Source organism: Meleagris gallopavo, chromosome 8 (genome assembly GCF_905368555.1).
Source record: "Meleagris gallopavo chromosome 8, MGAL_WU_HG_1.1, whole genome shotgun sequence".
NCBI classification, from domain to species: domain Eukaryota; kingdom Metazoa; phylum Chordata; class Aves; order Galliformes; family Phasianidae; genus Meleagris; species Meleagris gallopavo.
Genome location: NC_139411.1, coordinates 4,169,856 through 4,197,643, shown reverse-complemented (window position 1 = coordinate 4,197,643; position 27,788 = coordinate 4,169,856). Strand labels below are relative to the sequence as shown.

The window sequence follows — 27,788 nt, the reverse complement described above, 5'->3', positions numbered from 1 at the left end:
ATAAGGAAATAAATATTGGCCAAAGAGATGGAGGAAAAAAAACCCAAACTCTTAATTTTTTATTTTTTTTTTTTAATGTAAATGTACAGAAGTACAACAATATTTTCTGTTGCATACAAATGCCAGTGCCACCAAAATGCATGTTGAAAACTCTCAGCATTGCCAAGCAGTATGTGACCTTGCTGGCATGACAGAATCACGGAATCACAGAATGTCCTGGGTTGGAAGGGACCTCAAGGCTCATAAATCTCCAACCCCCCTGCCACATGCAGGGCCACCAACCTCCACGTTTAATACCAGCCCAGGCTGCCCAGGGCCCCATCCAACCTGGCTTTGAACACCTCCAGGGATACACAGGGTATCCACAGCCTCTCTGGGCAGCTGTTCCAGCACCTCACCACTCTCATAATGAAGAACTTCCCCCTCATATCCTACCTAAATCTTCCCTCCTTCAACTTCATACCATTTCCCCTTGTCCTGCAGTTATCTACCCCCTCAAAGAGCTGACTCCCCTCCTGTCTGTAGGCTCCCTTTAGGTACTGAAGGCTGCAATGAGGTCACCCCACAGCCTTCTTTTCTCCAGGCTGAACAAGCCCAGCTCCCTCAGCCTGTCTTTGTAGGGGAGGTGCTCCAGTCCCCTGATCATCTTTGTGGCTCCTCTGGACCCTCTCCAACAGCTCCCTGTCTTTCATGACCTCAGATCCATTCCTGCAGAGCAAAGTGTGCTCTTATTTACAGCATACAGGATGACTCTTTTAGATAAAACTTAAGGTATAAAAGAATTGAGGCGTTCATATTGGTTTTAAAAGTTTTAATGAGATTTCAAAGTCCAGTTAATGCCTTTTGATTACTCTAGAATTACCGATTTGCTTCACACAATTTAATCCCGGTTATCGTTTCTTCATAAAGGATGATTGAGATGCTATTTTCACTTCAATCTCTTTAAACATACACAATTATCCTCCAGTAAATGGATGATGTGATTTTTCTACACTTCATAGTGTTAAAACTCTATACAAATATTGTACTAAGTGTACAAATATAAGTGCTTCATGCACACACTTTAATACTGTTTCTTGTCCTTTTCTTTGACATCTTTCTGAACTTATATAAATAACTGAAAAAGCTGAAAATAACTGAAGACGAAAGCTACTGAACATGGAAAGCAAGAAATGTTTTCTGCCAATCTTAGTATTTTTTTTCTTAGAGAGACACACGGATATATTATTCGTTGGCAGTTTTCTCAAACACAAAATAGACAGAAGAGAAAGTAAAGCTACGGTACCAGTAACACTCTTGGTCATTTCAGCCTCTGTAAATTTTCTGTATTTTCTGTAAATCAAAGTGTGCTGAACAGTAACCACAGAGGGCTGTAATACCTTTTGGACCACCCTAATGAGCTACTTTATAAATAGAAATAGTCTCATAGTGACGCAAACTATACAGTTTATATGGTTTTGTTCCATTCCTAAGCAAAATCAAATCAGCCCAAGTATGAGAATGCAAAACACTTGGAGCCTGCACATCAGCACCTTGCCCCAGATCATCGTGGCTGGTACAGCTATAAGGATGTGGGAAAAGCTCCATCTCGAGTGACAGAACTGCTCGCATGGTGCCACAGTACATCATTTAGTCTGGATGGTAAATTTGGAGCCAGATCAGCTGGAACTGATGGGCAATGCCAGCCCACCCTGGGAAGACTTCTGCTACTATGATTTTGGCTAAGAAACTTGGGTTTACCCTCTGAAGCAGGAAAATATAGTGAAATAGTGCCATGGTAGAACCAGGCAGAGATTCGGCCTTTCAGGTCATAAATTCTCCAGGTTAGCATGCAAGGCTGAGCTGTTTCAAGTTTTCTTAGCATGCGTGGGCTAGAGGATTAAAGCATGCACTATAATTATCTAATATCAGCTTTATCCTGTATCTTAAGGCATCGTTATTACTTCTTCCTATGGCTAAAACAAAGGGACAATTCCCTCCTGCCTTAAACCAGAGGGAACTCTCAGCATCCCCAAGGCGTGTGGACACACCACTTACCAGAACACAAAGTGCACTGCTGGCAGACATGAGTTGCCCCAGTGAAGCCCATTCTGCTAAATTAACTTTTGCAAGAATCACAGCAGCCTTGCTTTAATGCATAAAGCAGTGTTATCAACCAGACAGGGCTCTTTCTACCCTGTTGAAAAAGTCGCCTGTATATCATTTTATTCGTGTAGTGGTGCCTCTTATTACCAGGCAATGGCTGAGCTCTCATGGTCTAATTAAGTAGAGAATTGGCCTGAATAAATAGCACTTCTCTGGTCCTCAATTGTATTTGTTGAAAAAGTGTTCCTGTTTTTCACAGAATATGTCACTGGATAGGAGATGGGGAAACAAGCCATTATTTGTGGTTTTGTGATTGTAGGTACAGCTGGGAAGTAGCAAAGCCAGAGACAAAACTCTCCTGAATGCTTGCCTCTTGGTTAAAATCAGATTATCATGAAGGAGAGTACAAAGAAGCCTGTAAGTCTGGGCAGACAATTTAAGATCAATGGCTCTTTCCTTTGGCTGTTTTCTGCCTGGTTGGAGAAATTCTGGGGTTTGCCTGGCTGATGGTTTGGGATGAACAGAGGATAGTATTGCTGTGTACTGGGGATTGCTGAGACAACCTCTCCTTCCCCGGCCCCATGTCAAAACCTCCAGGGGAAAGGCTGATTTCAGCATGGTTTGTGGCTTGTAAACACACACACACGATGGTGTTTATATTCATATGTGTATATACACATATACATAAACACACCTGAAAACCACTGGTTTTCCGGGCTGAGATTTTGCTTTCTAACATGAAATTTGATTTTGAGTAATTTTTTTTAATTTTCCTTTTCCCTTAATGTCCTACTGTGAAACTAAAGAACTAACAGAATGAAACTCTGACTAAAAATTAACTTCGGGTGACAGATTAGATTAAAATCATAAGGGTGTAAGAATTACCAGACTGAGAATTTTCCTACCCGTGTCTGATTTAAGGAAACTCACAAAGACGGGGCTAAAATGCTCCATAGCCATCACTGCGTGCAGCAACTGCAAAGGCAGGGTAGGCTTCATATGCGGCGTATGTGGCCAAATCCTGTCCCATTGTCACTGCCTGTTTGAGCTGAGTGGCTGTGACTGTTGTGGCAGCATTAGCAATGGTGTATCCTGCGAGGGGAAACAGAGAGAGAGAAGAAGAAATGTGGATTCATGAAAAGACATTAAAAATCTACTATTGCCTAGTGTTTGGTTGTTTTGTTTTGTTTTTTTTTTTAGTGGGAAGGCTGTTGTCAGTAAGAATCATGTAGGAAACAACTCATTAAAGGGAAGACAGGTGTACTGTACACAGCTTCCCACACGTGACAAAGGAAATGAAACACTGCAGAGAAAACTTGGTCATCTTTCTTAGAGAAGACATTGGCACAGCTGGGAAAAACATGGCTTTGACATCCTTTGTGGCCCAAATACATGCAATTTGGGACAGCTGTGTTAGAGAAGAGGGAAAACACTTTATGCAGTACAAAGGAGAAAATATTTAGCAAACTGGATTTTTTTCCTATCAGTTTCTAATGGGAAACATGGATTCAAGGCTTTGAAATTTTCTATGGGAAAATGTTAGCTTTGCTGATTCAAAATGAATCATTGGGAAAACAAACATCTTTTGGGGATGCTTTGTCTGAAAGCAGAGTATATATAGTAACTCATCAACCAGACCGCAGTATTTTGCTATGAGTGAATAAAGAATTGAGATGATGCCCCAAAGTGGGAGGAGAAACTGGAGTGCCTGCTGGCTTTGCTACCAGACTACACCTCCCAGGATCCAAAATCTTTGACTAAACCACTGGGATTGACTCAAGGTCAGTCAGATCTGCAGTTTTCTTGGGGCAGGAAATGGAGATATTGGGCAATGCCAGGAGTATGTTGCCTCACTGAAGGTGGTTCCTTGGGGGGAAGCATGAGGAATTCATGATGATTTCAATGTTGTGGTCGCTTAAAGTATATTCTTTCCATCAGCAAAGTGAGGTGCAATTTGGTTGGGAATTAAGAAATATGTTGTTTAAAATGTGTCTGGCACAATCCTAAGAGAAATGAGCTGCTACCTGGGCATGGCCTGAGCTATGTGGGGCTCCAGTGAGTGCAGGCCAAGCACCGGTGTGTGCTGCTGGCAGAAATATTAATGTGTGTCTATTTGTTGAGTTTCCAAGACAAATAAATAAGGGTGGATGAAAGAAAAATGAGAGATTATAATTAAGCAGTAAGTGGGGACTGGATTCAATAAAGAGCCCATTTTGTTTCCACACTGCGGAAGCTTGCACAAACCCAGACAAATTGATTTTTCTGTGGCTTTTGTGGACTCCTGTGGCAGGAAGACGGATAGATTTTTTTTTTTAATCCATCCTTGAGACACTCCAAACAATTCAGTAGTACTGACTAATGCATTCCTCATGTGCAGCTTGGCAAATGCTATTCCCACTACATCAGAATATCCATTATGCTGGGGAGCACAGCGCAATGCCTGCAAGCTGGACTCCTGCACCTGGCTTATGTTTTTCATGATTTCCCAAGCTCTTCTGGCTCATTACAAGAGTTCCTGGGAGCAAACTCCCAAACTGGAAAAATAAACCTCCCTGTAGAGGTGGGAGAGAGATGGGATCAGATCTGGCTTTCACTCTGTGCCATTTTTTTGGCAAGTGAAACTCAGCGTGTTGATTCAAAGGGAGCTGGAATGCCAGAAGAGGGTGATTGACCATGGATCAGTCAACTAGAGTGGCACTGGCTTGAACATAGCCATCAAGTCCACAGAGGTGATGCATCCCGGATGAGGAAAGCATCTGGTCCTGTGTCCTTCTTGGCGCTCCCATTGAAGGGAGGCATCTGCAAACTGGAGCATTAGCTCCAGTCCTCAGCAACCATGAGCGTGTTAATTCCTGACATATAAGGAATAATGCAGGAAAAATAACACTGTAGGAGACCTCTGCTATACAGACATTGATATACCTGGAAAAGCTGGTGCTGCAGGAGGTACCTCTGCTCCTTCAGTGGGAATCCCCAGTGTCTGCAGGGTGTACTCTGCGGCGTAGGTTTTGGCTTCATCGATATAGGCACTGAGCTTGGGAGGTGTGAAGGGATGGCTGTGAACATAACAACCTATTAACTTTTTTTTTTTCCTCTCTAGGCCTTTCCTGCGTAATATTTTAATCCAACCGTAGTTGGCATGATACCACATATTGAATAGAAACACTGTGTTATTGCGCCGATGCATTAACACTGCCTTTCTTCTTGTAGCAGCCCAGCTTATCAGATTATCAGTCCTGTGTTGATTTTGGTCACAACATCTTTTCAGAGCATGTTGTCTATTTTCAGTCCAAAAGAAACCCTGCTGCAATCTTTCATTCTCATTAAAATACACCGCAAGCAGTATTTCAGATCAGAAGTGCTTAAGATCGTATTTGGGGCCTAATTAGCATCATGTTCCTACCAGCTGTTTTCTTTTCCCTTTGTAGACTATTGTATGTTTCATTCTCCTTCTAATATGCACCCCTTTGCCTGCTGATTTCTAGCTTTCTGTAAGTCCTGAACCACCATAAAAAGCCTACTAAGCATGGCAGAAATCATTATTATTATTATTATTATCTAGTTTATGGACGATTTTCTCCCTAGTGTCTAAAAAAAAAACAACAATCCAAACAAAAAAAAAACCCAACAAAATAATCCTGGAAATAGAACTTGTGCCACTGTATTTTGCAGACAGATGTTATGTTAAATATGCTTTGAAAAATTTCAGAAAACTCAGATAGTTACGCACATGGTGGGGTTCTGGCTGGCGAGGGCAGGGATGGTGATTTTGTACAGGAAGAGCTGCCTTTGGTCTTGGCCAATTGCAGAGTGGAGCTGGTAAACAGGCTGTCCCCAATTATTTTTCTGGCAGATTTCTTCCAAGATCTAGGAAGAAGAAGGGATTAGCTCAGGTTAATTGCTGCACGTAGCCTCCTGTCCCAACTCCAACCCAACCCCTGCACTGCTCAACCTCCTCCCTGGAGGAGGGTTTTCCAGGGTGCAGAGGCAGGTTCCTCAGGTCTCAGTGTAAAAATAAATAGCAGATAGGATATTACAGCTCACATTGAAATACAAGATTCATCTAGCATATTATACCTTAAAAATGCCTCAATTCTAGAAGCTAATTGTTACCCCATTAAGTTGGAAGTCATTTTGCTGATTAGCCATTTCATTCTGTAATTTCTATTATCTGCACAGTTTTATCTGAATTCTCCCCAGAAGCTCCATCTATGCGTGTCTTTTAATGTTCTAAAAGTACCACGGTTGCATTTATCTTCACTGCTCTGGTGCCTCCCTCCCTCAATGGGTACAGTGTAAAGAAAGAAGAAAAGGCTGTGTTTCCATCCAATTAATTATTCAGGCTTCAATAGACGATTTCTGCTCCTCGTTTGAAAGAGAAATGCTGAATCGCATTGCCCTTGGACTTAGCACAGCTTATTCCACAGTAATTGGGAATCACTTTCTGGAAATGCTCTTGGCTTTACTTTGTATTCTTATTTTTAACCCACACGCTCTCTGTCCCATTTGGGTCTGATGACATGCCACGCTCCTGTGCTCCCCACCAGCTGTGGGGATAGCTCCACCACGCTCAGTGCTCAGCTGAGGAGTTGCTGGGTCTTGGGGCTTTTCCTACTTGAGCAGAAGGTGGGGTCTCCCCAGCCATTTTTCAGTGCCGGAAGGACCTGCATCTCAGTGACATAGGAAGGCAATTTGGCACTCCAAAGCAGGACAGAAGATCAAAAGTTCTGGTTGTCTATTGAAATAGGAATGTCCCCAGGCATGAAGCTGAGAACTGGGTTGAACTGGAGACCCTCAGTATCTACAGTCTAAGCCTTCCTGCAGCACACCTTATTTAAAAACTGCATGAAAAATGTAAATGTTAACGTGGCTTTTCATCTTGCAGATACAGCTCTGAAGTTTGCTGCTCTGTGCATGTACCCCTCCCAGTTTATCTGATTTCTTGGCTGCAGTGACAACTGTTCCCTGCTGTCCCAAAGTCTCTGTACGGATGTTGTTTTTGCCATGTTACATCACCATGTAAATTCTCGGTGATGGAGATGCATTTATAAAGATGGAGGTAGGCATCAGGGTCCAGCTGACAGGTATGAATGAGGCTGTCTTGAAATAAGCTGTGACTGAGTGGGATGTGCTGTTTTGTGAAATGGCAGTAGAGAGCAATTAGGGAGCTCAGCTGTTGGCAAAACATGCCCCCCAAAATTGGTGTTGTGAGTGGCCAATGCTGTTTCTGTGCTGTCTGGCACGCACTGACCTGGCAGTGGAGGGGTTCATTGTGGGTTGGAAGAGCAAAAATGCTGAACTGCACCTGCTCTAAGGCAGTGCAGCAATGGTAAGGCTATTTCACCCCTCTTATACATTAGTAACTTGGAGTAAAGAACTCTGCAGGTTTCTGAAGAAGAGGTTGCTTTATAGACATTTGGTAAATGGGATGCTGTGGCAGTTTAAATGTTATCAGACAGAGATACACTTTCATATCCAGGGTGCAACTTACTTCTTGGATGATTCAAGGGGAGGGGAGCTGCTGGAAGAGAAGTGTCCTGTGAAACCTCGGGAACTTGTTCTGGGTTTGTTCTGCTCCATCCCTAGCTGTCGATCTGGATCCCATTGCCATGCACACAACAATACCAAAGGCTCCTCATGCACCCTGAGCTGCAGCATTTGGCTGGCTATTGTCCCATGCTTATTCTTGGGACACGAATCTATGGCTTAGGATTTTGTCTCTCAGTTTCAGTCAAGCCCTGCTCTCCTGCTCTGTCACAGGAGACAGCATGAGCTTATGTGCATATACACACCTAGATAATGTACTCCATTATTTTTCCTTCTTTGTCCTGCATTGGAGTAATAGCACTGTGGCAGCAGAGCTCTGTGCAACGCCAGGGCCAGTTTGGAAAACAGATGATTCTATTTTTTTTTCCCAGCAAAGATGTTTACTATTTTTCTATTTGTGTGAAATAGTTCCTTGTTGAAGTCCCAAATGATGCATTTTATTTACTGTGTCCGTTTTAGTTGAGAATTTCTTTACTCCACAGTATTTTTAAGGATGGAGAATCATAATTGGATTTCATCACGTACCCATGGGAGCTCATAAGAATTTCCCTCAAAGGAGAGCTGGAAGTGTCCTCCAGCAAGGCAATTGCACGCTGCAGGATGCAAATAGTGCTATTATTGTTGTTTCACGTATTTAAAGATTTATGAATGGATGTAGTTTTCAATCACCAATGCAAATTCAAGCAGGGGCTGTTTTTCTGGTAGCAACTTAGGCTAAGTTCCCTGGCCTACCTTTCCTGCACATACCTGAGGAGCAAGTTTGACACCTTGGGGCTTTAGTGTGACGTGGTTCATCGGCGTGAGCTCCATTCCTGGCAAGAGGTCGTAGAGTTTATCCTCTCCCCTCTTTTCTCCTTTGAGCTGGTATCCACGCCCCAGGCCCGTGTACACCAGATAGCCGCGACCTCCCAGTCCTCTAACTCCCGCAGCCCCTACAGGTACATTCATGTAAATTTCTAGGAATGTAAGAAGGCATTAAACTGAATCAAATCACCGGAAAAGTTACCCTGATTGTCCCTGCAATGGAAAAGTTAGGCTCACTAACTTTTGGCCTGGGAAGCTGGAGTTTGGAAGGGAGGTAGGCAGGTGCCCCCCAGCAGCCTATTGCTGTGGCTCGGCATCATTGTTGTGTCTTTTGGATCTGGAATGGGTGGAAGTGTGAAGTGCTGGGGGAACCCTGCTTCCTCTTCACCCAGTTCCATCTCCCGTGCCCTAAGCAGCCAAGGGGAAGTGCAACTTCCCACACAAGTCAGTTTTTATTTTGTGACACTTTTCTAACCAGATTTGTATAGAGTTAAGTATTGCTCACCACTCACCAATATAAATTCAGTTTCTAGAGGAACTCAGATATTTGACAACTCCTCCCTTATATAGAACAAAGCCCATTTTTCAACCCCCATTACATTTTTGTTTAAAGAACCCTGCTTGGGAGTTTGGGGAGAATGAAAGGCAAGAGAGGGCTGGCGGGCTGCCACCTTAGCTACATTGAGATCCCTTTGGCATAGCCAAGGGCTGAAAACACGAGGTTGCTGCCACTGGCATAATCTTTGAAAGATAAACCAAAGGGCATGTCTCTTCTTTTTTTTTTTTTTTTTTTTTTTGTAACCCCGAAACTTATTTCTGCATGTACCAGAGGCTGGATTGCATGGGTGTGGGGATTTGCTTTGGTCCCATATGAACCCATATGGGTTCAAAGACAGAACCTCAGCTATCTTCATAAATATTCTGTTTTCGTAGGCTACTTATTGTTAGATTAAAATTAATTAAAATATTGTTAGATAAAATTATCATATAATTATAATAAATATTTACAAAAATTATTATATGTTTAAAAAAAAACACATATCCCAAAGCACAATATTAATTTCTTGTTAGTTAATTTCTTTCTGTTTTGGTTCCTCGCACTGCTTCATCACAGTCTTAAACTCCCTGGGAAATGCTGCAGCTTTGGGTCAGAAAGCACTAGGACTGGTAAAAATTTCCCTGTGGGTTTCGAAGTGAAGGGGATCTACCTCAAAGGGCACTGCCTGTGGCCGGCTAATGGAGTTGGCTTTGAAGGGCAAGGAAAATTGTCTTATTTGGTTTTCCCTGCTGGGGCAAAACCAGGAGGATTCTCAGTTTATTTACCCTGGAAGGAGAGAGATCTGGAAGCTGTTTCAAGCTCACTCTGGGGACTGGTTATTTTTTCATTCCCTGATTAGTCTGCTGGAATATGACCATGCCTTTTGGGAAGGACAGCGACTACAAACTCTTTCCTGTCCCTCTTTCAAAGGGATGCAGGATCCATGGCAAGGCCAAAGCACAGAACTGAACAAGGGAATAGCCCCCAAACGCAGGAAGAGTTAGCTTGCTAGAGCTGAGTAATGTCAAGACTGAAGTTACCTCTGATGGACGGGGGCCGGATGATGCTCCTGCTGCCGAGGCCCTTGGTGGCTGGGAAATGGAGGTTGGGTATGGCTGCATAGGCTTGGGGTGCGTAGAACACTGGGGCACCCAAGTAGGTGGCAGCAGGGTCGTAGACGTGGCCAAAGGCATAGGTATATTCTCCCTGCAGCATGGCTCCTCTGCCACCCGTGCCCCGGGTATATCGAACATAGCTGTCCTTGTCAACGGGTTTGGCTAATGTCACCTCAATGGGGGACCCGTCCAGCACCTGCACACCAGAGGAAGCGCACGGGTGAGGCAGTCTCCAAAATGCAATAGGATTATCCTAAGAAGGCAGCTTCCCCATGTGATTTACTAATAAAATGGGAAAATTGAGAAAACTACCTCAACCAGAATCCTTCCATGGGTGGAAAAAGGCATTGGGTAAATGAATATTCAACCTGGATAGAGCATCCAGCCCTGACACCAGTCAGCAGGGGCTATTTAACTGAATTAGCAAAGTTGCGAAACCTTTCGAAAAGTTTCCCTTCCCTCCAAAGCAGTATGTAGATCAGCCAGATTATATGTCCTCCTATGGGGCACCGGCAGTAGCACTAACAATAGGAACAGGGTTAACACCTCTTTGGGAAAAACTCTTGCATTACAGCACCGTGAATTGCATGCAGTGCAAAAAAGTACTAAGTACAGGAAGTTCCTTGCAAGTCTGCCTCCAAATTTGGAGCAGATGTTTACAGTTGACCTTGTTTGTCCCTCTCTGCCATTCACACGCTTCCCTTTCAGTGTTTCTGTTGGCGAACGTGAACTAAGTATGAGAGCACAAGCTGAGGGAACTCAAAAGCATTCTTTTTCTAGATCTCATTTTGGCACTGCTTTGTCTTTTTTTTTTCATTTCTTTTTTTTTTTCCCCACAACAAAATCTACCTATGGACTGAAAAATGCTAGGACCTTCAGGGTGTTTTTGTATCTAATAAGTCAGGCAGCTTTGTTTTAGCTGCATTATATGTATTATTGTGCAAATAAGTCCCACAAATTCACATTTACAGCAGCTTTACCTTTCCGTTCAAGGCTTTCATTGCATCGACTGCATCTTCTCTTTTATTAAAGTGCACAAAGGCATAGTCTCTGATTTTCTTTACTCTCTCTACTGCACCTATGGAAAACATTGGAATATCAGTTGAAAATATGTGTTTGTTGGAAAGTACAGATCAGAATGAGCAATTGTGTTGGGCTGTGAACCCTTGGAAAGCAAAAGCTGACTAAGTGGAAGAAAGTGTATGGTTTCTTCATACCTCTTAAAATGTATATACCATGGAAAAATGCAGACAATGACTGTATTATTTCAAGTAAAACAGAAACATTTTTTGTTCAGACAACATCGAGATTGCCATTAAACCGAAGTGGTTTGCTCCTGTCCAAAATGCTCTGAGGCTTTCTTTGGTTTTATGTCTCCCTTCTGTAACAGACACTCAGGACCTGAAGGCACCCGGGACCTGGTTAGCTACAAGTAACAGCACTGTGTGTGACCACCATCTCCGTGTTTTCACACGCACTTAGTATGTACATACACCCCCAAACATATCTTGGAAATACAGCTAACGGATCCAGAATTACTCTTCTATTGCTTTCTTCCCTTTTAAAGCTGAACTAGTACACAGGGAAATATGTTATTGCTGCAAGAAAGCACTTACTTAAATAACTGCAGAAGAAAAAATATTTCTTTGGAGTTTAGAGGGAAGCATTAGGAGCTCCAGGGGACTAAATGAAGCCTGTCCCAACCCACAGCTGGAGCAGCCTGCATGTCTGCAAAATGGCACTGAGATGGTAAGCAGCCCTTTGTGTCCCCCTGGGATCAAACAGTTATTTTCTAAGCCCAAAATTACAGGCACTGTATGCTGATGCCTTGTTTACAAGTCAAGGTTTTAATTAACTCTCTGGGTTTTGAAATTTTCCCTTCCTCTTCTTTAGAGCATGCTGCATTATGGAACCCAGCTTTTAGCATCACCCACTTGAGCTGCTGAGGGCTGGAGCCCATTTAACTGAATGGAAAATTTTCCAGGGAGGGGGATTTTTGCCGAGATGACTTGGGAGTGGGGGCAGGGCTTTTCAGTGATGCCTGTTTCTGAAGAAGCCCTTCAGCTGTAGATTTGGCACAGATTTAAGGGGTAATACTTATAGGGTATTACAACTCGGGATGCGTAAGTGGTGTTCCTGGTGGCAGCTAACTGAAGCAGGAGGTGAATCACTGCAGCCTCTTGCTGATTCGTTTGATCGTATTCTCACCATAACTTCAACTACATCTGTTATCCTCACAGCTCAGGTTTTACTCCTCATAGGCACGGTATTTCTCTTTGAAAGCATGGCACAGCTTTAAGAGCTGGTTACATCCACAGCAAGTAAAAACATAATACAATTTCCAGCATGAGAAGTAAAATGATTAAGTGACAAAAAGGCAAACTAAAGGAGAAGCAAGTCCTCTGTTGTACTAGCGTCATTCGAAATCCAGGGGGAAAACTCTCCAATGTGGTGTTAGAAAGTGGCATTCCTTTATTCCTCGTGGCACATACTGGGCAACTTGACAAGCAAGCGTGCTCTTCCAGAGTTCAGGTTCTACATTTGAACAGTTAAGACATAAATATGCAGTACATTGGCATACATATTAATTCCTTTTCAAGGTCTCATAGATATGTGCCAATGTCACTTTGAGCATGTTCAGTGGTATCTAGGGTGATTGAGTGCCCACCTACTTCTTCTCCATTTTCCACACTCAGCTTAATCACTGAGGCCTTTAACTGGCTTTTCCCCAGTTTGGAAAATTTCTATTGCTTATTAGACCGTAGTGAGCAACTTTTAAAACAATATATGTAGAATTCGAGGAAGATGTCCTTGCACCTACCAGGTGCAAAAGATAAAAGTATTCTGTTGTGACTCCTATGCTTCTTGTGAGGCAAAATCACTGAGGTAAAAGATAAAATTATTCTGTTATGTCTCCTGTGCAAAATTATTGAGGAAAACAAGATTTTTCACCCACTAAAGTTGAAATGGAAAGTTTTAGAATTATCACTTGTATTCTTTTTGCTAAAGGAATATATTGGTTCTTAAATTGTTGTACTAATTCCTATTGCTAAACCAACCTACACCACTAGAATATTTCTCTTAAGAGCAGAGCACCGAAATTTCAAATAGATATGACTGTTTTTCTGGGGAGTGTGAGCAGTTCAGTGATCAGAAACATAACTGAATAAATGAAGGAGGATATAGTTAAGAGGATGGGATGACATTTAATTTGGGGGGAACAACTTAGTGGTGACTTTGGGTACTAGCTGGTATCATTGGAAGGACTCAAAGAGATCTCATAATGACTTCGTATTGCAGCCTACTTAAAAAGAAAAAAAAAAAAGAAATAAATGTATAGAGCAGAAATGAAAAGTAAGAAAAGAAAAAAAGCTCTAAGTGTATTTTTAAAAATTAATAGAAGGAAGTTAGCAGGAATGAGATGAAAGGTAATTTCACATTGCCAATGTAAGTTACTAATGCCTAAATGGACTGTGTGGCTTGGAGAGCTGCAGAAATGTGTTATTTTTACTTTGTTGTTTTTGGGTGGAATTTTCTAAAGCTGGAGTAGCTCATAAATAGAATCTCATTTGAAAGCCAGTAGGATTTTTATTCCCCCCCAACATGACTTGATTTTTGAAAATCTCAACCTAACAGCATGTATGTATATATATATATATATATATATACACACACACACACACACCAGTATATACCATGAAGGGATACCTCACTTCCTGCATTAAATCATAGAATTGTGGAATGGTTTGTGTTGGAAGGGACCTTTAAGATCACCTCATTCCAACCCCCTGCTATAGGCAGGGACTCCTCACCCTAGATCAGGTTGCTCACAGCCCCATCCAGCCTGACCTTGAGTGCTTACAGGGATGGGGCATCCACAACTTTTCTGGGCAGCCAGTTCCAGTGTCTCACCACCCTCACATAAAGGATTTCTTCCTAACATCTAGTCTAAATCTACCCTCTTCCAGTTTAAAACCATTTCCCCTTGTCCTGCTGCTACCCGCCCTTATAAAAAGTCCCTCTTGGTTATTCACAACTTTATGGGAGAATATTTTTGATACAAAAACAGTAGAATTCAGCGTTCAGATAGATTTGATGAAGAGCAGTTGTTTTAAATCACAGCTGTTATTTCTGTCATCATTCCTTTCTGTAGATGAAGGAAGCTGAAATTACCCAGTTGTTTTACTAACTCTCATTTAAAGGAAGACACAAATGACTCAAAATCATTTTTATGACATGGGTATCCCCACACATCACTTTGGATCTCTTCCAGTTGCCAGCTGTCATAAAAAGGTTGATAGTGTCAGTAGCTGGGAATTTAGCAGCCCTTGGTGGAATGGCATGGTGTGCATGTTGGATAGGAGTTCAGCCTAAGGACAGTTTTTGTGGCATTACACACAAACATTTCATAGCAGAAAATCTGTTATTTTTGTCTCTTGGCATTTTATCAATGAAAAATTATTTCCATTTGCAGTAGCCGTACTTACTTAAGGGCTACTATGTCAGTGAGTTCCTACCTTGTTTGATGTTGTTGAACTCCTTTTCTATGGTTTCTTCAGTGGTTGAGAGCATGAGGTTCCTCACATAAAGAATTTTTACTGATGACATAGTGTCTTCATCCACCTCCACTTCTGGTTCTGCCCAGTCAACAGCAATAGGGTGTCCCCACAGTTGAATCCTTCCTTTAAAGGGATTGACATCATCAGTGCCAGACAGGCTTTGTTCCTCTCACTTCTGCTCACAGACTATTTCATATGCAGTGTGAACAGTAGAGTAGGACAATTCTACAAAGGGAATGGAACGAAGTCTTTCTAGCACAAAGTACTGCCTTTTAGTTATCTCATTTTCAAAAACAGGTGTCCCCACTTTCAGCATACACCCACTAATGCCTTAGATGCTGCAGAAATGCAGCAGCCGGAATTTTAAAAGTGAAAATACGGCATGACTCACTAGCATCTGCATTCCTTGAAGTGCTCTCTAAAGGGAAATATTTTAATGAATATACTTTTCTTCTAAAGATCCCCGTTGGTTGCAAATTCTTAATTCCCTAGATAATTGAAAAGGGATCCAGAAGTCCCAGTGGATGAAGTGAAACAGTTAAAGTAAAGATGTCCCCATGTGCAAGTATTTGAAGTTGCATGGGCCGGTACAATTGGGTGAAGTTGCAGCAGAAGCAGTAGAAAAAGGGGAAACGAAAAATAATGAGGGTGTGGAGGACAAGCAGTATGGCTTTTATACACAAGGGATTGAGCTGTTGAGGGGCAGAAAATAAAAGGAGCAAATGAAGAGATAGTTAAAAACAATGTTGTCATCGTGTTATCAATCACATTGAGGTCCTTCATCATTTGCATTGAGTTACCTAACCCATTAAGTAATTGATTAGCCAATTAGTGACATTCAATACATAATGAAAACTGATGGCTACAGCTTTGCCTCAAAACCATGCGATGTTGCAATGAGCATTGCTTCCCAGTCCATTCTGTCTCCTACAAGGAGACCTTTTTCCTGCTCCTCTTCAAGAATGGTTGAAATACGGCCACTCCTCAACACCCAGAGCTGTACATCTGCTGTCCCCTGTGACCTGCTTTTTCTCTGACAGTTTTCATCAGCCCAGCAAACATGGCTTTGGATGCACAGTGAGGACCATTCTCTGACTTGGAAACATGATCACTGCTGGATATTCCCCCAAAAGAATGAAATGTCTGTATCTTTTGAAAATTTCCCTAAAAGAGTAACCAGGCCTGTCTGGTTTTCTTTTTCTTCTTTTATCTTTATGACATGAAGCTTGGGTCCTCCAAGGCCTGAAAGCATACTAAAACTCAGGAGAAGCTTGCAGAGAGGAAGTGAAACTCTCAATAAGCATGTTTGGAGAGATCTTAAAAATGGCATCTCCACTTGGATTATATATCTAGGATGGGATGGGAGCTCCAAAATACAGGAAAATTTGAGAGAAGAGGTAGAATTTGGAGACCTGTTTCTTTTTTTTTTTTTCTTCTCTGTAATAAGACTGAAAAGTTGAAGGAACAAAATGTGGAGGGTCTACTCCTTGCTAGGAAGGCTTGTGAATTAGCTAGAATATGCAGAGCTCCATGGGATTTACATTCAGCTTTTTGTGCTGCTCAGTTGACTTGGGCAGAAAAAGATGGCAGCTAACAGTAGCCAGCTAAAATAAAATAATAGAATCATAGAATGGTTTGGGTTGGAAGAAACCTTTAAGGTCATCTAGTTCCAGCCCCCCTGCTATAGGCAGGGACACCATCCCCTAGACCAGGTTGCTTAAAGTCTCATCCAGGCCATGCTCCTTTTTCAATGTTGCCATTTTCGGCTCAGTGGCCAAAATAATGACCTGGCTGATTCGTACTAAGGAGATAAGCTTGGTTCCTGCACTTCCAGCTTGCTAGAACCCAGTCTTCTCCCATCTTCTTATTCAAACTGGAGACAAGACAAGGTTTTCATAAATAGCATTTTACTTCTTGAGCTTTTCTACCTCTTCTACATGCTCCCTCAGAAAGAAGAGAGTTTCAAAGTCAAAGAAATAACTTAATAATTATATTCTATTTCACATTCATCCAACGCATCAGCTGGAGACACAATTCAGTCCTGGCTTGAAACCTTTTTCAAGTTCCTCCCGTGTGTTTGCAACATCAGAAGACTGGCTCCTGCTCAGGTCTATGAAATTCCACAGACTGTTTACCAAAATGTCCCTAAATTGGAAATCACTAGCACACTGTACAGGGCTGTTCAGGGCTACATGCTCGTTCCCATCTGTTTCACTGTCTCTGCTCAGGATTTCAAACACTTTGCTCCCTCAAGGCTGCCATCAGTGGAGGTGCCTGTGTTTGCTCCTTCCTTCCTTCTCAATATAGAATTCATGACAAAGCTGTGCGGAGGCAAAAACTAACAGTAAACATTCTTCTAACTAGGAGCATGCTAAACTGAAGCAGAAAGCACAGAATACAAAGAAAAAGAGTCAGTGTGAGATATCCCACTATAGCTAATACTAAGATAGACACTAACACTTGAAATCCTGCTCATTTTTGACAACAAGATGACTTAAAAGATATGATTTTAATGGACCGTCATATAGAAAGGATTAAAGACTGGTGAGCTTGATGAGAGAGGGATAAGTCTCAAAGCAGGTTTACTTAATTCTTTCATCAGCAAGTGAGCTGTCTTTGACAAAGCAGTACTAGAGCTGCTGAGCAACTAAAAGTATGAGGAAAAAAAAAAACAACAGTGAAATCAATGCAAATGCAATTAAGTGTTTCCTTTGTTTATCACCTATCAATCCTCTCTCTGCTTCACAATGACCCCAGCACTAAATGACACAGAATTCTTATCAATATTATTTATATTCTAGAACAATTCCTCTTTTGAGGTTTCTTTTCTAGATGGAAAATACTAGTTTTCAGGAGCATCCTCAGTACATTGTCAAAGCTGAATATGTTCCTAGATCCTTCCCCAAGTGATGCTTCCCAAGTGATCATAGATGTTTTATTTGGAAACCTAGGTGAACACAGGATAATACATATCCTATAACAGGGCTGTATGGATACGCACAGCTAGATCCAGTTAGCTATATTTTAATCATTTCAGGTTCCTAAATGAGGTGCCTGGCTAACGAGCAGGGCAGCAAATCAGGGTCTGCAGAGTCCCCTATACCACACCCCAGATTCAGGGCATCTCCGGCAGCCAGCCCAGCATACCGGGGACCCTCCTTGCTTAAAGTGAATCATTGGCAACCAAGATGAGAAACCAAGCAGTGTTTGCTTTCTTGGTTACGCAGTTGGAGATTTCTTTACTGCAAGGTGTACACATGCATCTGCTACGCTGAAGCTGCCCCTACCGCCCTCAGCACCTGTACAAACCTGGGAGCAATTTTCTCCTGGCCATTGCTGCTGCCCGGTGGCTTTCATATTCCACAAAAGCAAAGCCCCGGTTTTTGGTTTTATCAGCTGCACTAGGGTAGACAATGACATCCACCACTCCGTCTGTAACTTTCTTCATCTCTGCTAAAATTTCCTCTCTTTTCTTCGTTTTGGGGATCCCTCCCACAAACAGGCGGCAGTTGTCCACGCTGGCACAGACTCCGAGGAGACGCCCATTCCTGTGGATAAATGACACTGCTGGCTAATCAGGAGCACTTGGAGAGAGGGAAAAAAAAATCTCCTTTTTGTCCCAAAACACAAGGCGTTTGGAACGGAAATTCAGGTGGTCTTGCTCAATGCAAGGGTTTAGATCCAAAGTGAAGGCTCTGCTAGATTTGACATCAAAGTAAAGCAGGGAATTGAGATCAAGAAGAAACCTGAGCAAAATTTTCCTTTTGACTCCTGGGATTCTCCCTTCTACTAATTCCAAAAACAGCTGCTATCGGGCAATTACACAGACCAACTAGGACATCACAGGGACTCTTGATTTGCCACCCGTGTAAGCCAGGATTTGTTATGTCCACCAGTGACTCATAGCTTCCTAGTGAGCCTCACAGCTGGGATTCTGGGGGAAAGAAAATCCCTTGTTATGAGGACACACTATTTCAGAGTTTGCTGATGCCCATTGCAGTGCAGACCGCAAGGAAAGATTTCCTTATGGGCACTTTGCTCACCACTTTGTGCTCCAAGTACCTCCTGCAGGTCTTGAGAAGTTAAAAACTTTGAATTTAACTTCTTTAGAAGAGTCTTTGGAACAAGCGGAATAAGAGGAGGAGGTAAAAGTAGCTCAAGTCTGATATTTAAGACCCCCTAGCCTCTGATAAAAATCTCATTTCCATACTCCCTTTTGTGCCTTGCAACTCGCTCATTCTTAGGGCTCCTAGTAAAGGAACCACAATCATAATTTAGAACAAATAAAATAAGAGCCTTAAAATTGGTTGATCTCCAAATGCTTCTAAGCAGAGACATCTACTCATCCCACTTTGAACAGGAAAAAAATTAACTGGGGATGAAATCAAAACAAAACGTATTGATAGACCCATATGTTGTTGATTTCTGTGTGTTTTGTTCCCCATTTTTAGTCACAAACAGGAGGAATTTTTCTGTTTCCACCTATTAAGAAATGTCACTGTTTTGTCAATTGGTTTTTATCATAATTTGTTGGGTTTTTTTGTAATTGCTCTGTTTCCCTGGACATATCTGCAGTATAGCTCACGTGAGACACTGTGGATAGGAATATATCAGCAAAAGCCCAGAAGGAAACATAGCAACAGTGGTTCAACATCTGTTAATTTGATCCAAAGCAAAGTATTTTTTCCAGTGTTCTGGTAGAATTTTTATTTAGTTTATCCATAAGGAAGAAATATCCTGCAAAAGATTCTGAGACTGAGTGCTATGTACTGCCTTTGGACAACAGCATAAAGCAATGACTGCACAGGCAAATAAACAGTGACTTCCTACAAAGTTTAAGTGTCTAAAGAAGCTTTCTTTAGGCTGTAGGGACAAAAATTAATTAACACAGATTAATACAGCATATGATTTAAAGTAGGTGTGAAAGCGTTTGCCATGCTTACCTAATTTCATAATTATTGAGTTGCTTTATTGCATTCCTTGCCTCCTGTTTATTCGAGAAGGTTACAAATGCATAGCCCCTATTGTTGCCATTGAAGTCCATCATCATTCTCATTTCATAGATTTTGCCAATCTGTAAATCAGAAAGAAAGTCATTCCTAAAGAGGTGTTTGCCTGAAAGATGGGGAGGTGTTTCAACAAGAATAGATACTTCTTTGAATATATCATGCCAGAACTCTTTGGATACTTCTGTCTACAGCTAATCATCTATATACTAATGAATGATTAATATACTGAGTTAAAATTCTACTTTCTTGCCCTTTTTTTCTGATAAATGGAAAAATTCATTAAAAAAGGATGAAAGTGCATAAGTGAGAAGAGTTGTGGGAGGGAGGAGTTAAGAAGGAGTTTGGCACTGACTCCAGCAGCCCCAGGATTTCTGTTCTGCCCCCATCAAGGAGTCTGTGCTCTAGTTTTGAGGTACAGTAGAGACACCAGGAAACAAAAGGGTCTGAAACTGGAAGGCCAAGGGGCAGCAATAGGACTGCATGGCCATTGGCATCTGAATGGTATCATCTGCTCAGGTTTGTGTGCAGCAGTTGGATGGGTATGTCCATTTCCTAGGTGGAGGGAAGCTTGTTTTATACAGCTGAAAACAAATGTAGGGGGAACAACCTCCCTCATACTCTAAGCAGGACCAGTTCTAGTGTTAGATCAGCCCTGGTCATGGTGAGAAGGCATCGTGGCAGGAGGTCGGGAGAGCTGCCACTAAACCAAGGGCAGTCTGAGACAGATCACTTCTAGGCTGGAAAGGCAGAGCTGAGCATCTATAATCTCTGCTCAGTAACTGCCTGCCACAAAGTCTTACTTTTTCACACAGGGGTATAAGTTCATCCTCAAAAAGGTCTCGAGGCAGTTTCCCAATGAAGATCTCACACCCCCTCTCTGGCGGAGGGCCGTCCCAGCCGGGGGGTGGGCCACCGTATTTCCTCTGCCCATTTTCCTACCATGGAAAAAAGAAAAAGAATTGTTTAAATGCAGACTTCAAACATGGATATGATCAACCCCTTATGAGGAATGAAATTTATGGCACGCTCCGTTTCCAGAGTGCTTGAGGCAAACACCCTCCTTCCTCTCAAGGAGCAGCCTTTATGGACTCAAGAAAAGAGGACACAAGTGTGCATTGGCTGTCCCACCGTCAAATCTGTGCCCAGAATTTCCCAGTTACTATGCTGGTGAAGGGTCTGATTTGTATTTAGCTGAGCTTTTCTAAGAAACATGCATCAGTACCTTCAGTGAGAGACTGCTGTTACAACTCAGATGTCTGAAGTGGAGACAAACAGCCTCTTGGACAATGTTGGGGCAAAGGAGACATCTGGGTAGCCAGGACTTTCTTCCTGCAAGAAGCAGGACTTGGCACCCAGTGATACCCTAAGATGTGATGAGCCATATGCACAAATTATTTCCACTTAGCCTATGTTTCCCCTAGGTTAGTGTCTCTCTGTTATCCTCTCCTATTTTGAACCACCTTTACTATACTTCTCCTCTTTTCCTTCATTTCTATGCTTTCTTTCTCTTTCTGTCCCTTTTTCTCCATTCTTTTCTTTCTCTTCTCTCCTTCCTCCTATCTTCTCCACTTCTTCCCACTCCTGCTCTCTTTTTCTTACAGTGATGCCTTGTGTCCAGAGGGCTGACACTTTGGTTAATTTTCTCTTTTTGTCTACTGATATTTCTATAGTCATTTCCCACCCTGGATTATTCCAGGAAAGGAAATGTCTGAACGGCTTACCAAGAAAGCATGAAGGACATAAGTTTACAGCAAGCAGGGCTTCTTTCAGGAAAATAAGAATATACCACAATCAATTTCAGTTTTCCTAATCCTGTAACCAGCCCTAAATTATTCACGCTCATTCCTGTTTTGCAAATAGGTCCAGCATACTGATGGAGCTATTTGAAATTACAAATAAATTTTCAAAGCCAAACTAATGAGAAGATCATGATGTTTATGGCTATTTCTCTGATCTCAGTTTACTGAACTGAGCACAGTGCTGGCACGGGATGTTCTGTCTCTTGAGCCATTTGTTAGAAGCTACGGTTGTATATTTTGTTATGGTTGTCTGTGCTCTTCACTGGAAGAAGCCTTGGTCATTTAGAGGAATGCTCATCTCATCAGTAACAATCTGAAAAGGATGGCATTATTTTAGCATTCTGTTTTAAGTTGAGTGAGAGACAAATGGTTAACACTTTTCATTTTATCAAAATATGTGGGAGCTTATATGCTGGGAGAGGAAAAAAAAGTCTATTCTCAGTCCAGAGTGGCTTCATTTGTGGCTTCAAGGCAGCATCTCACCAAACTCATCTTGATGAGGTCTTGGAAGGAAAGGAAAATTTCATTGTTCCCTCTTTGAAGACATGGGACCCTGGGATGTATTGAGGAAGAAGGTATTTGGCTACAATAATAGCTAGGCTGGAAACAAATGCCAAAAGAGATGCAGAAATGAGGGAAAAAAAAAAAGAAAAGAAAGAAAATGTTGAGTTTGAAAGAAAGGGAAGAGGTAGGAAGAAAGAAGAAGGCTCTGATTGGGCGAGTAGGCAGAAATCTGTGGTTTAGGAATGAGCTATTGCCAGATGTAACTGTATGAAAGTCTGAAAATCAGGATAAAGAAAATCACAGGAAGTCTAATACAGAGAGATGCTACTTCTCCTGTATGACAGAAAGGCTCCTGGAGTACAGCAATCCCAGCTGTCAGCCTGGTCTTGGGGCATGCACAGAATGAAGGGTTATACGAAAATGCTTTTTCCCAGGAGTCTCAGCTTTTGCTTTGGACTTTTGTGCCCTCTAGTGCTATGCAAAGCGAGGCCAAGTTCATGGCAACCACCAGCCTAAAGTTCGCCGTTTTCAGTTACCAGGATGCAAGGTCAGTCATATTACTACCCAATGCTTTTGAAAAACGAGCTTGTTTTGGTCATGCTGACTAAGGAAAACTTCTTGAAATGATTTTGAAGGACCTGCCCACTCTACACGAGCTATAACCAGAGGAGGCTTTGTGCTTGGAGACCCTGAAGGCCATACTGAGTGCAAACCTTTGGTTTTGGGCAGGTAAGGCACCTGCATGCAAAGGTAGATCTGGTGCTCATACTGAACTTACCATGACCAAATCTGGGCCCAAGCCCCCCTGAATCTTTGCTTAGTGGGTTTGCTTTGCTCCACTGACACTGCAGCCACAGCATGTAGACAGCTATACTAACCACTCCCAAAACATAGCCGTGCTGCATTGCTATTTCACCCCTAACATAGTTTGTCAGGAGGAATCCAGTGCTGCTGCGTAAAAGACAGCCCCTACTATGCACAGCTCTGTGTAGTATGTGTATTAGAGAAAAACAGAGACAGAGGAAGAAGCAAGGAATGCTTCATGTATGCAGATTCACTGCACGAGCCCCTGGTGCTTCATGACGAAACCAAACACTGCACATGAAAGGACGTGACTGTGAGTTCCTACCTGGATCAAATTATATCCTGTTCGCTGAATTAATGCACGGAGGGCAGCTTCTTTCTGTGTGCCGGTCAATCCATCCCCGGATTTGTGATTTGATTCCATTGTGAGTAATTATCAGCAAAAAATCAGGTTAATTAGGGGTGCTCACTGCAATCAAATTTAAGATAAATTAAATAAATTAATATGGCTAGGAGGAGAAAGTCCACTCTCCTGAGAAGGCTAACAGGATCATTCTTCGTAAGTCAGTCAGTTTGAGATTAAAAAAATGAAAAAATAAAACCAACTACAGACCATGTAATAAGGAAAAATATCCCCCTCTTCCCTGGTGCTTGAAAATAAACAGGATTAAAACGCACAAACAGATTTTGTCCAGTGAGACTGCACACATGTGCATGTGTGTTAGGAGAGAAATGAGCGCAGGGTGCCTGCCCTTACTTTAACCACATGTCACTGAGTCCTCTGTGCCACAGCACCATGCTGATGCTGGAAAGCGGTGGGGTGCAAGCCATGCCCAGTGCTCTGTGATACATGTGAGACATGGAACCAGAATTGAGCTGTTTTTGAAAACTCAGGAACGTGGGTGTGCTCAGACCTGTATTTAGGCTCAGTGCGGAGACAACCCTGGGTTCAGATGTTTTGATTCAGAACTGCAGTTTTAAATCATATCTAATTGAAGATTTTTTTTTTTTAAGTTTATTTTTTGGGCCATAAACACCATAAAGCTGAAATCTGCAATTGAATTGGGCCACACATGCTGGGGATTTCTGAGAACTCACAACTTATGATTTCCAATTGCACTGAATGGTGAGTTTTGAATCTATGCAAGCATCATGGGTCTGCAGATGCAGTGCTCAGCTTGAGGACGTCTGCTTAATGACAGATTTTGGAGCTATTTATCCTTGGGTTTGTGAGTTGCTTTGTCTCTGATTTTGTTCAAATGATCTCTAGTGTTTTAATTACTACTTATGTGCAGGTGCTGGGAGCTGGGCTGCACCACACAATAGCTCTCTACCATCTCTAATTGCAAAATGAATGTTCTCCACAGCAACTGGAGTTGATTATTGTTTTGGTTTATCTTTCATAGAATCAAGCCCATATTTAAGTGTGTTTGATTTTTTTTTTTTTTTTTTTTCATGTTATTCTGATCAGAAGGGCTTCTTTAACACCTAAGAAAGCAGAGTGAGCCTAGGGACCCAACCATGACCCCACTGCACCTTTGTCAAGAACAGCACTGAACCCCTCTGATGCTCACAGTTCCCATGCCTGCTGATTTCTGCAGAGCTGGGTTTGGCATGGCACAAGGTGGGATTTCCCCTGGCACTGAGGCCAAGCAGAGCCGCTGGCGCATCTCTCCACCATGCTGGGAAGTAATCAGCTGAGCCTCAGTGCATTTCCATAACAGCTGAGGTTCTCAGTTCTGTCTCAAGCAGCATCCAAGGTAGATGGGCAGCCTCAGAGCATTTTCCCTTCCTCCTGAATGACTTTGCTGGCTGCTCCAAATGCATTTGCCTGTGGTGTTGTAGGTGCCACATGTCTCCACACCTGCCATCTGAGTAGGCATGTCACATCCATCCCAAACCTTGACATCATTTCCAGCAACATTCAGTCCAGGGAATGGCTTCTTGTTGAGTAGAGAGAGCAAGCCATAGTGACAAGTGAGAATAACGCATCTCGTGGTTGATATGTTTATATCAGGAGCAATATACCTCTTGGACTTCTGCCTCAGTTGGTAAGACCAGACGATCTTTTCTTGTAAGGCATCCTGCACATCTTAGCCTATTTGAGAGCAGCATGTCTAGACAGCTGTGTACTCCAGCAGAGAGGGACTGAGCAATCCCGATTTAGAGTTTGAGAGGAGCATAGGAGCTGTGGTTGCATGATGCTGTGCCTTTAGGGCTGGGATCTGCCCACAGCTGACCCAGTGTGCCCTCACATCCTTTACCTTAGAAGGATTGCAACCATTTTCCCTTATTGCAGGTGTCAGCCTCATTCTGGTGAGCACAAGGGAGGAGAGTCGCTTTCATGGGACCGAGGAAACAAGACTATTTCCCTCCTTCTTTGTTCTCTGTGCCATTAATCTATTAGCAAATCTGCCCTGGCAGGAGGAACACTCCCCATTCATGGCTGCTCTTAGGAAGTGTGAATGCCTGCTGCAAATTAAGACAATATTTTTAGCATTATTTAACAAAAAACATGAAATTGAGTTAATAGTTCTGGAATTCAATCATTTACAAGGGCTTGACCGTTAGATCAATTGCTGCTAATAATGGCTATAACGATGAAAACTATTTTTAGAAATATAGGAAGGTGATGCATTTTATTCAGTAGGTGTTTATGTTGAAGCTAGGATCTCCAGATGTGCAGACTGTTCAGGCGCATCTCCTACTTCATGCTCCTTTCTGACCAAATTTCTAACAATACTGTTGTTACGGACCCACAACCAAGAATCCTGGATCATTAGGAATGGAAGGCAATAATATGATTTTAAATCAGATCATTGTTGCATTTGATTCTTCCTTCTCTGCAGCAAATGCTACCATTTATTTTAGGTTTCTATTAAACCTCTGAAATGCCAAAACAACAAAAGGCACTTTTTTGAGTACTTTATCAATGAGAAACAAACTCATCGCAATATCGTTTGCTTCCTTACAACCACTTCTACGCATCATTTCCTGGCCAGCAAGGCATGCAGACTTCGTCCCTCTGTCCATCTGTCCCTGCAGTGGAGGAAAGATTGGACCCTGCTCTGCCCAGTGTCCACTTGCAGCCCTTCGCAGAAACCTGGTTACTGTTTCCATGAATGAGATAACAAAACCCTGTTTATCCTGCTCCAATCGATGAGCCTTCTTGTTTGAGTGTGTCGAGTCGCTTGGACACATCCAGCAAAGGCTGTCCTACAGCAGTTAACCCTATGCGGACAGTGGATTAAAGCCTTTGGAAATGAGTGCCTTCACTGCTCACCCCTAATAGCCCAAGTATGTGCTTACTGGAGAAAACTTTAGGTTTTCATCTTTCTTCATTTTAAGGATTTGGACTTTTCTCTCCCTCTGGGCTCCTAGCATGCTTCCCATATGTATATCCACAGTATGAACTGTTCTTTATATTCTTCATCAAATCAAGTGCTTGAAGTTTCCTGGGCAGCTGTGAGATGCACCAGCTCTGTTTGTGTGAGACATGTTGCAGGACAGAGTCGAATTAAGTAACAAGGGTGAAATCCCTCTCCTCTCCAGGGAGGAGGTGTTTTCCAGGTTGTCTAACAGAAAAAGTAGGATTTTTTAGGTATCTAAAGGCAAGTTGTATAAATTCCCTAGATGCAGTGTGCCTCGTGGGTATGGAAAAGCAGTGCTGACATACAGTGTTTGCAGTATGGAAATCTTGGGAAAAAAACTGCCTTTAATATTGCTTCAAAAGGTGACTGCTCTCTTGGAAACAGCCGCATTACTAAATGCACATGGTACACACCAAAAAGCCCATCAGAGGAGATGGCTGGTACCGAGCCTGGCCTCCTTCCTCCCCCCATTAGACTTGCAACACCACGATGTGTCAGATGCTTTGAAGCCAGCCTCCTCCCGCACCCGCCTCTGCCTTCTCTTTCACCAAGGAAAACAGCACGAGGGAAGCATCAAGAACTGGGCAGAAAGCCAGCTATTTGGAAGAGATTAGTGAAAACTGAGATTTTTAGGAGCAGCAATCGCATTTGAAAATGAGGCTGATCTTTTGCAAAGAGAATGAGGAGTAAGAAGACAGCGAGTCTGCTGAAGCGGTTTCTAATGCTTAGTCCCAGAAGTTGCACTTTAACAAATCAAGATCGAATTAGTGCAGGGAAGATCCCTCCTCCCCCTAGCCTGGTCTGGCTTCATTTTTTAGCACCCATAGGCTATGAGCATGAGGAAAGCGCTAAGAAGCAGCTGCAGGGTTGATGCCAAACATCCTTATCTGCTTATTGAAGTGTCAAGGCAGATGCTGCAGGGACAAGCATGGGGGATGCAGGGCACCCTGGTCCTGCCCCATCGGTGGCTTGCACCCCATGGTGGAACCTTGGCAGGGAAAGGAGCATGGTGCAGCCTCCCCATTCCCACCCCAGGTGCAGGCCACCGGCCAAAAGGCCCTTCCATGGGGTGGCTCTCCGAGCCCTCTCCTCGTACCCCAAAACCTCACGGCGGGATAATCCCGAGGGCAGCAGCCTACCTGAGCAATCTGGGAGATCACCGCTCAGGAATAGCTCTCCTTGATTATGGGGAGTTTGCGACGTGTCACTCCGGCTATTCCCCAATCGTCATATCAAACTCCAAAGGTTCAGTGGCCCCGAGCTGGTTTACAGTCCCTGCAGGTTAAACGTTAACCTGCTCTATCTCCCAGCTCCCCACAGGCCTTTGACCAGATAGCTGGGTCACCGTTTCTCAGACAGCACCTATGCATGCTGATTTTTGTAAATAAATAGACAGGACCGCAGTCAGATCACAGCCCAGGGCAGGTGTGGAAACCAGGCCCTGCTCCCGTTTATGCACCCCGTGCTTTCTGTGCCAACCCATCTCCATTGCTACTGCTCGCAGCAGAGCTTGGTGGGAAGGGGCAGGGTGCAGCTCACAGCATAGGGTTGGCTGCCTAGAGGAAGGCCGGACGGCCTCACCATGAGCCTATAAGTGAGCTGCAAGGTGGCGGAGCCCTTCGTGAAAGCTACCATTCTCCTACTCCTGAGACT

At 42.9% G+C, this 27,788-nt stretch overlaps 1 protein-coding gene across 3 annotated transcripts; it reads right to left on the bottom strand.

Annotated features, from left to right (window-relative positions):
- Nucleotides 1-796: 796 nt before the first annotated feature.
- Nucleotides 797-27,387, bottom strand: A1CF (APOBEC1 complementation factor). Of its 3 annotated transcripts, none has more exons than XM_003207801.4 (12): nt 27,275-27,387; nt 23,090-23,233; nt 20,458-20,592; nt 19,592-19,722; nt 17,958-18,196; nt 14,607-14,771; nt 11,070-11,167; nt 10,015-10,285; nt 8,380-8,588; nt 5,816-5,952; nt 5,008-5,141; nt 797-3,177 (listed from the first exon to the last, which is right to left on the bottom strand). In XM_003207801.4, exons 2-12 carry the CDS (start codon nt 23,186-23,188, stop codon nt 3,026-3,028), a joined length of 1,770 nt encoding a protein of 589 aa, XP_003207849.3. In that variant the 5' UTR covers nt 23,189-23,233; nt 27,275-27,387; the 3' UTR covers nt 797-3,025. The 3 variants fall into 3 exon arrangements, with proteins under 3 accessions (XP_003207849.3, XP_085085565.1, XP_085085566.1); XM_085229439.1 differs by having other exon boundaries at nt 8,380-8,564; XM_085229440.1 differs by having other exon boundaries at nt 8,380-8,444.
- Nucleotides 27,388-27,788: the final 401 nt, after the last annotated feature.

What these genes read in the sequence shown, in the direction of transcription:
- A1CF (XM_003207801.4), bottom strand. Translation starts at nt 23,188, where the DNA reads ATGGAATCAAATCACAAATCCGGGGATGGATTGACCGGCACACAGAAA. An exon ending in CAGGAGAAAATTGCTCCCAG is followed by an intron (nt 14,772 to 17,957) that starts GTTTGTACAGGT and finishes ATCCCTTTAAAG; the next exon opens with GAAGGATTCAACTGTGGGGA. An exon ending in TGCAGCACCAGCTTTTCCAG is followed by an intron (nt 3,178 to 5,007) that starts GTATATCAATGT and finishes TTCCCCTCGCAG; the next exon opens with GATACACCATTGCTAATGCT.